Source organism: Euprymna scolopes, chromosome 35 (genome assembly GCF_053919585.1).
Source record: "Euprymna scolopes isolate OS-2025 chromosome 35, ASM5391958v1, whole genome shotgun sequence".
NCBI classification, from domain to species: Eukaryota; Metazoa; Mollusca; class Cephalopoda; order Sepiida; family Sepiolidae; genus Euprymna; species Euprymna scolopes.
In genome coordinates, this window is record NC_136516.1 from 16279633 (window position 1) to 16294449 (window position 14817).

At 36.9% G+C, this 14817-nt stretch overlaps 1 protein-coding gene across 1 annotated transcript; it reads left to right on the forward strand.

Moving 5' to 3' along the window:
• The first annotated feature begins 1857 nt into the window (after positions 1-1857).
• On the forward strand, positions 1858-2487 carry LOC145259591 (uncharacterized). Its single transcript, XM_080117244.1, has one exon. The coding sequence runs from the start codon at positions 1858-1860 to the stop codon at positions 2485-2487; it is 630 nt and encodes a 209-aa protein (XP_079973370.1).
• Positions 2488-14817: the final 12330 nt, after the last annotated feature.

A 14817-nucleotide genomic window follows, 5' to 3' on the forward strand; every position in this document is an offset into this window, starting at 1 on the left:
TAATGCACCAACCAGGGCTGAAGTTGCAATTTTAATGTACAAATGAACCTATAGAAATTGAAACCAGGTGGACTGAAGAGAATTTCAGAGTTACATCGATCATATGATCCTTTGATGTATCCTTTATTTTTTCCATATGGAACAGATGGCTACCACATATATTTGCAAGGGGGGGGGGAAATGGTTGCAGTTTTACTTTTTTCATATTATGTACAGAGAAGGGAATTATCTCTTCCTTGGAAGGCGACTCTTCCAGCAATTCTTGGTACGAGGGCGTGCAATAAGTTATGCCTCTGACCCACTTCCAGTTGTCTGATCTCACTGCAATTTTGCATATGCAATGATTTATATCTCTACGGGTTATGTGGCAAATTACAGCTCTGAAATAATTGTGGTTTCTGTTTTACAGGTGTTTGAACTGAGGCAGGTGTGAAATGAAGCCTGTTGAATGTCAAGCAGTGATCCGGTTTTTGTATTTGAAAGGACGCACCTTATGGTGGTAATGCCCCATCATATGACCTAGTAAAACGCTGGCATCGTGAATTCAAACATGGCCGGAAGTCTGTGGAAACAGCTCCCAGACCTGGTTGCCCCCTTCTGCCATTGATGAGGCATCTGTCCGTCAAGTTGAGGCTGCCATTTTGTAAGATCGGCGCATTGCTATTCGCCAAATAGCCCAAGATGTCAAGATTATTACAGGGCCTGTGAAAACTATCATTCATGACCATTTGTATATGCATAAGGTGTCTGTCAGTTCCCAGGTTGCTTACACCATTCCAGAAGCGAGAACGAGTCGAGTGCATTTGGAGATGTGCTAAAAAGATGAGTCAAAGTTTTTCAAAAGACTGATTACACAGAATGAAACCTGGGTCCATCACTATGATCCAGAGACCAAAGCCCAGCCAATGCAGTGCAAGCACTTTGACTCACCACCTCCAAAGAAGGCAAGGGTGCAACCCTCCGCTGGCAAGGTCATGCTCACAGTCTTCTGGGACCAAGACGGAGTAATGATGATAGATTTCCTGGCAAAGGGTACCACAATTACAGGAGCCTATTATGCTTCACTTTTGAGGAAATTAAGGGAAGTTATCAAAATCAAGAGGCGAGGCAAGATCAGCAAAGGTATCCTTCTCCTGCAGGACAACGCTCCGGTCCACAACTCGCATGCCGCCAGATCAGAAGTACGGGCGTGTGGTTATGAAATACTCCCCCATTGTCCTTACTCTCCTAACCTTGCACCCTCTGACTTTCGCCTCTTCCAAGCCATGAAGTTGTTTTTGAAAGGAAAGCATTTCCCAGATGATGCAGCCTTGATTTCTGAAGTCGTCGTGGTTGTAGGACCAACCTGGGGTGTTCTACAAAACCGGTCTCCAGAGCTGCATCAAACGATAGGAGAAATGCATAACTCTGGGTGGTTCATATGTAGAGAAAGACTAATAACTATGCCAATTTTCGTTGCTCTACTGCAATGGGAAGTGGGTTAGGGGCATTATTTATTGAACGCCCCTCGTAGATGCATACTGAATAGAAACATAATGGCACATAAAACGTTTTTTTAATCAATTGATCGAACATTGCAGAATATTACAGGTGTCAAAAAGCCAATGGGCGGTATTCCAACTTTAATGTCAGGGATTCAATGAGATATGTAAAAATATATACTAGTAGATTACCTGGAGTCACTCGAGATTGAATGAGATACATGCAAATGTATGCAAACAGAATACTTTACTATCAGAGGACTTCCGTCAAATTTTGCCTGTTGTAAAAAATGGAACAAAGGAAAACATAGATAATGCAAGTTTAAAAGAATCTGACCTTTGGAGAAATATCTTTGTAAAGGACATAACAAAAAATATGAGGGCTTATATGACTGGAGCTTTACAACCAGCAAGCTTGTCAAGTCTTCTGCTTAGAATTGGCGACGGGCGTCTTCCTTATGTAGAAGTACCGGATACAATTTTAATTCCTGAAAAACTAGGTACATGTGTTGAGAAACTACACGAGTTGAAAGAAAGAGTGTACCCTGATTTAAATTTGAATGGAAAACATCCGGATCGGCTTGATGGGCGAGCAATTGTTTCTTCACTAAATTCGAATGCCAACAAGTTAAATAATTGGCTAATGGCTGATTTTCCAGGCCAGGAAAAATTTTACAAATCTATTGACAATACTGTAGATGAGGATGATGCTGTGAAATATCCTACAGAGTTCTTGAATTCAATGGAGCTTTCTGGAATGCCTTCCCATTCTCTTAAAGTTAAAGTTGGTTGTCCAATCATGATTTTGAGATCATTGGATCCACCAAAAACAACAAATGGAACAAGATGTGTAGTAACTAGATTGTATGACAATTTGATTGAAGCAATGATTACAGTCGGGCCTTATAAAGGTCAAACTGTTCTAATTCCAAGAATTCCACTAATGCCAAGTGATAACGGTTTGGCTTTTGCTTTTCGTGGGCTACAGTTTCCAGTGAGGCCATAAGTATCAATAAGAGTCAAGGGCAAACATTCAAAGTTATTGGAATTGATCTGACAAACCCATATTTCAGTCATAGTATGTTTTATGTGGCAGTTTCCAGAATAGGAACTCCAAAGTACCTCAAGATACTAGCCAATCAAAGAAAAACAAAAAATGTTGTTTACTTAGAAGTTTTGGTTTAGAACCTGTAATTCCATGAATATTTAAAAAAAAAAATGCTAATTACTATTGTGTAAATAAAATATGTCCGCAGCAAAGCTCGGGTAAATCGGCTATATATATATATATATATATATATATATATATATATATATATATATATATATATATATATGAGGAACGAACTCTCACACGCACAGAAGAGATCGTTCCCCATAGACTCCGAAACGGCTAAGTCGATTTATTTTAAAATTACACACACGCACGCACACACACACACACACACACACACACACACATATATATATATATATATATATATATATATATATATATATATATATAAATATATTAATTAACTTACATCTTGGTTCTCGGGATCTCATTTAAATCTGCAGTTAATTGCTTTCAATTAGCGCTTTTACCATTACATCCAACTCGATTTCATTTCTTAAACCGGCATTCTATTCTGAGCGGTGGAAAGACAGATACACATACAAAGCGGTGGGGGTGGGGGGTATAAGACTGAGAAAGTTTTACGGTGAACTATAATTAACTATCCGGCCACGTGGCGTCTGAATTGTGTGAAAGTCACGTTTCTTCTCGTGAGAACATTCTTAATTACACAACAGTTGCTTCCGTCTCTGCTCTCACTCGTAACAACAAAGGAAGATCTCGGAAAATGTAGTTCATGCAAGGTCAGTTATGATATTAAATTTTGTATTCGGTAATTCTTGTGGCTTTGCCGACAACTTCGCTTTCGGAATGTGCGACGCAGGGTCGAAATGGAATGATCTCTGTTGTTGATGAGTATATGAATGTTAGGATTGAATCTGAGTAATTTTGCAGTTTTAAAACGGTTCGTCTCCAAAATAAAGTCATAAAGGTCTTTAATATGCCAAGAACTTTTCATAGGTATGCATTTTTGTTAGTATTTGAATAGTTGACAAAGAACACAGTAACAGTTAAACATGTATTAACGAAAATACATGAAAAAGGTAAATTTAGCAATATCTTTGCTTAACTGCTGGACTAGTGGGTGACGACCATACTCTCCGCGTGTCCGTCTCTGACTGACTTGGTAAACCGGCCCTCGTTATCCGGAAAGGGCGTCATGCACGCAAATGACGCTATGGACGTTATTACAGGCAATAGGGGTGCGTCCCGCCAAATTTTTATTATAAAATAACATTTTACGTACTTTAAGCAAATTTTTTCAGTACTGCATCCATGATAACAGTGGAACGATAAACTTGTCGCTCTAGAAAAGACGACATGATTCCAGTTCTGTTTGATGAAAACCGGTTTTCTTTTATATGGTTGAAGACCATCTACTGGTTAACCAGCTGTCAACAAATCCCAAGAGCAGTAGGAGCCTTCTATCATGTCTGAAAGTGACACAATGTTCTACGAACGAGATCAGAGATATACCGCTGTACAAATCATGCTCTTTATCGATTCAAGTTATGACAACAGGACCATTGCCAGCACTCTCAAAATATAAATCCGGACGATTCACTGTTGAGGGCGTACTCAGAGTGATGAAAACAAAGCTTTCGACCATGGTTAAGGTCTTTGTGTGGTTTCAAGTGAGGACCACATTATGCCAGCTCACATCATCGAAGTCGGTTTAAAACTCAACACTAAAATATACCTGGATGTGCTAAAGAGTGTGGTAATCCCCTGGTACAATCAGGTGGCCGCTGGCAGACTCTGGGTGTGACAGTAGGACTCGGCGCCGACCCACAAATCCAAAGAGACATAGGCTTGGCTTCAGAAGGAGTGCTACGACTGTATATCCTCCTCTCACTAGTCCCCTCCTCCTCGACCTGAACCCACCGGACTACTTCATTTGGTCATACGTCGAGAACATCACGAACATGACCTCCTACACACCAAAGCCAGCCTTATCGCTGCCATCCACCGAGTATTCGCCAAGCTCCCGCCGGCACTTGTAGAAAAGGCATGCACCCAGTTCCGGACCCATATCGAAGCGGTGACTGAGGTTGAAGGTGGCTATATTGAATACATTTCAGCTCTACTACATAATTAAATTACCTGAATTGATTTTTTCAATAAAAGTTTTAAAATAATGCTGTAGTGTTGTTTTCTTTAGGACGACAACTTTATCGTTCCACCTTGCAATGCTTTGTAGTAGTATGAAAACATACTTACAGCAAGTAAGCTACGTATCTGGCCTCTTGGCCAAGATCAAGGTGTAGTATCTGTTCTTCAGATGCGGCACTTCCATTTCTCGTTCTCTTTCAGTGGAGGAGAAATCCTTCACGACTGAGACAATTTTTATTTTTGTACCTTTTCTCCACGTTAAAAAACGACCTCGTGTCTAACTCTGTCCCGTGGGGAGGCATTGTAAATAGGCACATAGATGCGTGCGTGCGTCATTTAAAGGGAAGTCATCACGTGGAGAAATGCAATTATGCTGATGTTTTTTTTTTCCTCGGGAATGAAATACAAACATTTCTGTGTAGCTTACTTGCCGTACGCATATTTTCAGACTATATATGTGTGAGTGTATGCATGGCATTCGTTCGTTACATACTATTTTACCGAGTAACATTAGTTCAAAAACAGAAAAACAGACAAAAGACGCCAGCCGGTTGACAGGTCGTCTTTCAGCAAAACCACTTTCGTCGGTCGATCGTTGTTACCTCCCTTTTCTGGTTGCTTTTTGGAACGTGATTTTCTCTTGTTTAAACGTTTATTTTGATATAAAATGGATGAAATCTCCGACTTGTTTGATTTCTTTACAATAAATGACTCAGATTTCTATTGTAAGTTTTTTTTTTCTTTTACTTAGGTTTTCTGTTTCATTTGAATCGTGTATATCAGCCATCATTTTTAAACATCGCTGTTCATCGTTAAAAGAAACAATTTCTTATCATTCCGATATCTCCAAAAATGCACGATAGCTAAAATCGCTATCTTATTTTGGATCTATGATTGAAACAGTTAACTAAAGGCTGTATAACTTAATTTTATCTTAATGGGATTTTTTATTTATTAAGTATAAGTGCTGTATCTATGAAAGTACTTTAATGATTTTTTTATACAATCTTGAAAAATTCTTTATTTTGAAATCAGAGCTGACAGAATGGTAAAACTAGATATTAGTCTTTCTCCTCAAATATTACTATTTATTAGCAGAACCCGTGGAAATTCCATGGTAGTTGAAAATTTTTAAAACATATTGTGGCACTATATCTTAATGGCCCGGTTGTGGTGGTTGTTAACACCCTCCTCCTGCATGGTCAGGAGGTGATTTGGCCGCAGAAATAAGCAACCAGAATGCAATCCCAAAATTCACTTTTCCTCGGTCTCTTTTTCGTCCGGACAGCATGGGGTAAATACGTATTATTTTTCTTTCTGTAAACGAGACAGGGACATTCCCCCCCCTCTCTCTCTCTCTCTCTCTCTCTCTCTCTCTCTCTCTCTCTCTCTCTCTCTCTCTCTCTGCACTAGTTAAGGTTCGCTAGTTTTAATCGTGGAAGTTGTAAATTGTTTTGTAAAATATTGTAGTGTTTTCTTATAAAAAAAATAAATAAATAGTTCATTATATTTCTCACATATATTACAAACTGTGTTGTGTGTTTTTGTGCCTGCCTTAAATGTGTGCATTAAAGAACGAAGCGGGCCTGAAGAAGAAGGTTCCAACCAGAATGCCACCAGAGTGAAGATGTCATCTTGAGAGAATGAAGGAGGAACACACCGACATTCTACATCTTAGGTATGATTTTCCTCTTGATACTCGGACCCTATTAACTGACCCATCGTCACATCATCATGGGAAAGTTTCTAAGACATTTAGTGTAACACGTTGGTTGGTCACACACCAGTGATCAGCTGTTCGTGGTATATTAGAAATAAAATAAATAAAGAATAAAATAAAACAAATAACGAATTTTAAAACAATTGTTTAGTATATTCTTTGTTAACCTTTAAAACTAAAAAGAATTGATTTTAGAAAATGTTTATTGTTTTCAAAATTCAACACACAGCACATCTAATTATAATTTGTTTTATTTTATTATTTTTAGTTGTTGCTTTAACAACGTTCCGGCCAATTATTCCTCTGGCCTTCGTCAGGTGGTTAACCGCGATGAGATAGAAATATCGAATCTCCCAGCTGCATCCGCAACAATTACTGCCTTCCGTAGTTGTTGACTCACCACGGCTTGGCCAATTGATCATCTGACCAGCTTTGGGTGATTCTTTGACCGGCTATCCCGTCGTGGTTAAAAATAAAATAAAATAAATGATACAAATTACTCATCTCCATAAAAATTCCAAATTAATTCAATAATATAACATTCGGTGCGGAAGAACAAAATATAAAAATTGAAGAACAAAATATAAAAATATGGATTTATAAGACAAAAAAAAATCAAACCTTGATTGCCCTTCGAGGCCCGTGTCGCAGTGGATAGATATGCGGATTATCTACGATTCTAGCTAAGCATTGTTTGAAGGTAGCGGTTTCAATCCCACTCAAAGCCGGTCAGAGGATCAATTGGCCAAACCCTGGTGAGACAACAATTATGGAAGGCAGTAATTTCTTTGTAGATGCAGTTGGGAGATTCGACATTCCTATCCCGTCGCGATTAACAACCTGACGAATTCCAGATGAATAATTGGCCGAAACGCCATGAAAACAACTAGAAGATAAGGATAAATAATAAATAATTAAATAAAATAAACTATGCAAATTACTCATTTCCAAAAGAATTCCAAATTAATTCAATAATATATAACATTGGCGATTATCTTTTGAACCTGTCTAGGAGCGAGAGACTGGTGCATCTGCTACTAGTCTCTCACTCCTAGAAGGGTTCAAAAGAGAGTCGCCAAGCTAATAGGTCCTGAACTGTCATCTAAGCTTCAGCCTCTGTCCCATCGACGTAATGTAGCATCCCTCTGCCTGTTCTACAAGTATTTCAATGATGAATGATCTGACGAACTGCAAGCACTTTTGCCCCCTCGACGTAAGTATCCCCGACAAACCCTACAAGCATCAAAATTCCACCCCTTCACAGTTTAGATCCCTAGATGTAAGAGAGCCTTCTACTCCAGTAGTTTCTTCTCCAGAACCGCTGAACTTTGGAATTCCCTTCCGAGTTCCTGCTTCCCCTTTATTGACATGCAGAAGTTCAAGTGTAACGTGAACCGACATCTTGCTTCCCAACTCCCCACATAGTACCCCTGTATGTCCCTGATAGTAGCCCCCTACAGCAAAGTGGCTATGTGCCTTGTTTTGAGGTGAAATTGCAATTTAAAAAAAAAACCGGTGCAGAGAATAGAAGGAGAAAATATAAAAACGTGGATTTATAAAACCAAAAATTCAACCTCGGTGGCCTTAAATAATTAAATCGTACAAATTACTTATCCCAAAACGAATTCCAAATTAATTCAATATTTTTATTAATTTCTTTTTTAACTTTTTAAAGCTTTTTAAAAGAATTGATTGAAAAGATTTGGATTTTTTTTTTTCAATGAAAATCCAACACACAACGCATTATTTTGTTTCGTTTTGGTTTTTATTCTAAATATTTTTTTATATAAACTATAAAGGAACAGATGTCAATTCACTGGCACATTTTTCATTTTAAAAATGATATATAATAAAAAGAAACTTACAGTCTCCTCTCAATATGACTTTTTTTTTTTAATTCAAAAATATAACAACAATTTGAAGCTATAAAGAAAGACACTTTTTTTTAGAGTTTTTGAAAGGAAATGGTTTTAATGCGTTTTAACAGACGAAGAGCGACTATAAAAGTACGGAAAACGTACAGAAAATTAAATTAATATTTAGATATTCTTTTTAAGTTTACAGAAGTTTTCGGTTTGTAAACTTATTTTTACTTCTTCATATATATATATATATATATATATATATATATATATGTATGTATGTATACACACACACACACACACACATATATATATATATATATATATATATATGTATGTATATATACACACACACACACACACACACATATATATATATATATATATATATATATATATATATATATATATATATATATATATATATTGCAGGACTAGTTTCTACTGTGGAAAGCAGCCATTTATTAAGTCGTCTCACGAGGACTTCTGGTTTTAAATGACTATTTGTCCGAAACGTTTATGTTATCTAAGTTTCAAACATAATTTTATTGCATATAGTTCTCCAAAAATATCCTCACGTCCAGATTGCATTTATGAAATTCACCAGCTGTGATAATCAGGCTTTAGTATGGTGTATTCCAATTCCTGCTGCAGCTTTTCACTTGAACTCATAACTCATAAAAATTAGTCAGCCATCTCATAAGTTGTATAGCAAAAATATACTGAATTTTCAAAGTCGACGACTATTTTAAATGCTTATACAAAAAAGCGTGGAAACTTATTGAAAGTGCCATGTGTATTAGAAATCCAAATACTACAGGGTGGAACGATAAAACTGTCGCCCTAGAAAAGACGACATGATTCCATTTCCGTTTGATGAGAACAGGTTTTCTTTTTTTGTTGGAGACCATCTACTGGTTGACCAGGTGTGTACAAATCCCAAGAGCTATAGAAGTCTTCTATAATGTCTAAAAGTGGCACAATGTTCAACAAGCGAGATCGGAGATGCGCTATTGTACAACTTATAGTCTCTATCAATTCAAGTGGTGACAACAGGACCATTGCCAGCATCCTCAAAATGCGGACTGTTCAACGCTTGAGGGCGTGCCCAGAGCGATTAAAACAAAGTTTCCGACCACGGTTAGGGTCTTTGGTGTGCTATTAAGTGAGAGCAACATCATGCAACTTCATATCTTAGGAATCGGCTTTAAAGTCAACAGCAAAGTGTACCTGGATGTGCTAAAAAGTATGGTGATCCCCTGGTATAATCAGATGGTCGCCGGCAGACCCTAGGTGTGGCAGCAGGACTCGACTCCGGCCCACAATTCCAAAGACATCCAGGCTTGGCTTCAGGAGGATTGCTACGACTTTGTAGCCTTTTCTCATTGGGCCTACTTACTCCGACCTAAACACACTGGACTACTTCGTTTGATCATACGTCGAGAATATCACCAACATGACCTCCAACAACTATGGTTCCCCCTCGCCAAACTTTCACGAGAAACACTCGTCTAACTGAAAACACTATCAATTATTTCCCCCACTTTTTATCTGTGCCTAAACCTAAACATAGATTCCGTGAACAAAGCTTCTTTCTTAGAATTGCTCGCCTGTGGAACTGTTTTCCTGCTTTTCAGCTGTTTAGAATATGGTTGCCTTCAAGTCCAATGTAAACAAGTTCTTGGTGAGCCGTTCCACTTAAGTTAACGAATTTTCCGAATTTCCATTACTAACGATTACTATATTGTCAAATTGACTACTATACACTCTTTAACCCTTATCCTCGAGTGGCCTCTGGGCCTTTATAAGTGGCGATGCCTATGTAAAAAATACAAAAAACAAAACAAAAGAAAAACAGCAAAGCCAGCCTGATCTCCCTCATCCGCCGAGTATATTAGTCATCCAAATACAACAAATTAAGTATCCGCGCTTAAGATATTCAGAAATGAAACTATTTTTCTAGCTGGTCTGGCGGGAAGAGGAGGAACTCCGACGAAACCTAGTTAGCAGATTGATAAGATGAAATTCTAACCGCAAAGTCTCACCTGCGAGTTGAATCATCGTTGCTGAAGTCTGCATTGCACTCGTTAAGCATCGAAATCGGGTTACATGATAGTCATCCGGTGAGGATATGTTCCGACACTGTTTTTATGTGTAGACGAGCTTATTTACCGGATAAGTTTTCGCGCTAAAGAAAACATAGATGTATCGATAAGCTATACAACTACATCTATACGACCAGATCGATTTCGTGTTGTATCAAGTAGGTGACGATGCAAATTTGCGCATTGAACAAAATACACCTTATGATCGATATAATATCGAACTATCATTCATTATAATAAAGCTGATCGTTTTTACTCATCTATAATATAAATCTCACCTGCCTGCTTAAATGTATGTACGTATGTATGTATGTATGTATGTATGTATGTATGTATGTATGTATGTACGTATGTACGTATGTATGTATGTATGTATGTAGGCGACAGATTTTCACGAGATACGGTATCATTTTGAAGCTCCACCCTTCGGACGACAAATATCGAACAATTGGCTAAAAATATTCATTCCTTCGGCCTCAACTGGGCACTTTTCTACAGGGAGGATTCGCTTTTTTCGCCGATATTTTCGAAAGTCATCTCCTCTTTTTGATTGTCTAGCCTTAATTTAAGCCTACGTTATTCTGGTTTGGCGATGGGCGCAACAGCAAACCCGTCACGTTTTTTTGTTTTTTGGGGTTTTTTTTTTCACTATCTTTTCCTCCTTCGCGGTACGAGTTCGAGCCTGTCGGCGTGCCTACTACCACTTTCTTTTTCTTGTTTTTTTTTTTTTTTTTTTTTGCTCAACACACACCTTCAAACACCCGGGAAACGCCGGGAACCCAGGCTAGTATTCACCTAAAACAAGGCTCATTGACAGTGAAACGTAACAGCTACTGTAAATAGTAACAGGAAACAGGAAGGGAATTCCAAAGTCAAGCAATGAATAAAGGAATAGGAACTAAAATTAAATTGGGAAATAGGGACACTCTTCGTATAGAGTTGCTTAGCAAGATGTCTGTTCACACTATATTAAATCACCACGTGATGATACAGTCATGGTAGTAGGAAACAGGAAAGGAATTCCAAAGCCAATCAACGAATAAAGGAATAGGGACACTCTATGTATGAAGATGCGCAGCGAGATATCTCTTAACACTTTATTAAAACTTCTGCGTGATAGTACAGTCATGGTAGCAAAAAACAGGGTGGGAATTCCATAGTTTTGCAGCTCTAGTAAAGAAATTATTACAGTAGAAGGCTTTGTTGCATCTCCGGATCTTTATAGTGAAGCTTCTTGTCAGATTAATCGAGGATATTTACATCGAGGGGACACAAGTTCTACGCGTTCGTCGGAGCACATTTCCTTCAAGTACTTATAAAACAAAAACATTAATTAATAAACATCTGTGTCCTTAAACTATATATGTATATTACAATAGAAAAATGCGAGCATGAAAAGTAATATGGTTAAGCTTAAACATGGAAAAGTAAAGAACTAGTTTAAATAAAATACGTATTATATACGTTTGAAGCCAAAACAATTGTAATAATGCGTTGTTTTGGCTTCAAACGTATATGATACGTATTTTATTTTATTCTAACTCAACCAGCGCTTCTAAGGAACAAAAATCTTAACGTAAAGGACTGGTTGTTCAAATTGAGAAAGAAAAGGACAAGATATTCTAGTAAAAAATGTAATCAATTTATAACTTAAAATATTGCAGCATTAAGAATTGATTATATAATATTATAAATTGAATTTTATGAAAGTCAAAGGTGAGAAAGCGCTTGTTGGCACCTGCGTTAGGTAGTGGTGACAGAGACTTTAAAAAAAAAACACATGTAAGTGCGAAGAGACTTTAGAAAAATAATGTTTTGGAAAACCACGAATAAATGAATATCATTTGCACTTAAAAAAAAATGTCGTGTTGGATTATCTATTTTTGTTTGTTTGTTCCTTTGCGACGGAACCAGACGAGGTGGGGTGCGAGAATTTTGAACTGTAGCGGCACAGTTAAAAAGTTACGGCCACGAAACGGTACACACGATCTAAGAAGAACTAGGTAAACCAACGCACACACATACAGAATGCCACGCTGCCAAATACTCACATATGTATATTACTTACGCACGCATAATCTCACTACGAATATATTGACATACATATAAATTATAACGATAAATCCAACATTTTTGACGCTTGCATGAATGACGGGAAATAGCTTTTAAATTTTGTCTCTTTTAAAATTTCGCTTTTCTCGATTTTTACATTTACAAAACTTTGTTTACGTTTAGCTGCTCTCTACTTTCTATTCTGTGAATGTTTTATTTATCTCCATTTTTTTATGCACGAATATATATATATATATATATATATATATATATATATATATATATATATGCTTTATTTTTTTACCGTTTTATCTCTTTGATTACATATGTTTCGGATGTTGGACCATGTTTACGATCCAACAGCCTCGTCAGACCTTACATATGTTTCGGATGTTGGACCATGTTTACGATCCAACAGTCTCGTCAGACCTTAAAGAAGGTTTCTTTAAGGTTTGACGAGGCTGTTGGATCGTAAACATGGTCCAACATCCGAAACATATGTAACAAAACAGATAAAACGGTAAAAATATAAAACATATATATATATATATATATATATATATATATATATATATATATATAATTGTAATAATTATGTGAGCTCTTTTAAGAAACTCGGTTTCTTATTGTTGAGCACTTTAAAGTTGAAATAGAAAGTCGGTCGCTTAAGCTCGCATACATAGATCACGATGTTATAATCATTAGATCACTATGGCCGGATATTATGACATTTAAAAATAAATATTAAGAATTTCAACGATATTTCTCGTGGCTGAGATTGGCCTTCAGTTTAGTTCCTTGCTAATGGAGTCAGAGATGGCTTCGTAACCGGGTTCGAGTCTTCTGACCGGTAGTAATCGTCTCACCTTGCACTGATAATTCCTGATAGGATGAAACACTAGTGTCTGCAGGTATTAAAAGTATTATTTTAATAATTCTTCAGTTTCTTCCTTCATTCTTCAGTTTCTGGAGGATCGTTGCTCATCACATTCTGGGAATGTTTCTCGTGGATGCCTCCATTCAGAATTAAAATCTGATCTATATGGCACTGTGTCCTCTCTGTGTCCGACCATGTTGTACCAGAATGTGGCTTCTTCGTGTTGTATCCTTCCCCTCTCAGTTATAAATTTCTCCGGGCCTACAGGCTGTTCTGTAATAAATTCTTATCTTCCATTTTTTAACATCCTCCGGAGAACTTCTGAGTGGAAAACGGTGCCATTGTCCATTATCACCTTCTTTACTAGACCTCGTTCAAGCATCATCTTTTTCAATCCCTCTGCAACTGCAGATGCCGACTCTGCAAGTAACTCCCTCAATATTGCCAGTCTACTAGTTCCAAAGTAAATCATTGACAAGTATCATAGCTAATCTTGTCCAATTCTTTCAAGTCCAAATTTCTCTAAATTATGTATATTTGGGGCGAGATCAATCGATTGGCATCGAACACAATACGAAACCACCTTCTGAACTTCTTGGGCATGCTTGGATAGCAACTTGTAATCTATCTATCTATCTATCTATATATATATATATATATATATATATATATATATATATATATATAGAGAGAGAGAGAGAGAGAGAGAGAGAGAGTTGTTGTTGTTGTTGTTGTTGATGATGATGATGATGATGATGATGATGATGATGATGATGATGATGATGATGATGAAGAAGAAGAAGAAGAAAAAGAAAAAGAAAAGGATAGCAAGAAAGAAGAGAAAAAGAAATGAACTACTGACAATTGTCATGTACATAACAAAGCTCAAATTGTCAACTGCTAATAAGCCGCCATCGGATGATCTGCTAGATGCCAAGTATCGGTTGCTATACTGTATAAAATATCTATATTTACAGTCATGGAATCGTTTCCTTCTTTTTTCTCTATATATTTTGAATGTGTGAATTTCTGACTTCTCTGAGGAAACGTACGTTTTTTTTTTTTTTAATTTATTATTTTTTTAGCAAAAGAAATAGATTAACAAATAAATCAAACAGATTCACAGTTTCTTTTTTTTTCTAAATCGCCGTAACCTCGCTAACGTATACTTATGTTACAACTAAGGGTAAAGTTTAGAAATTAAATAGAGCTATTTGATACGAGATTTGGACGTGTATGCTAAACGTTGCAATGCGATCCGCTTAGTAAATTGGATGCAACTTTGTAAAAATACAAACTGCTCAATCCGAAAACGACTATATATAAACAGTGATGCGCATAAGTATTGGATACAAGTATTTTCTTTTATAATTCTAGATTATGTCCGCCATTTTGCCTGATATTAGTTAAGTAATATCTAGTAAAGCTGTTTCAGTTGTATGTTGTTGTATCCATTTTTTAAATCAATGTTCAAAATTAACTTATGCAAAA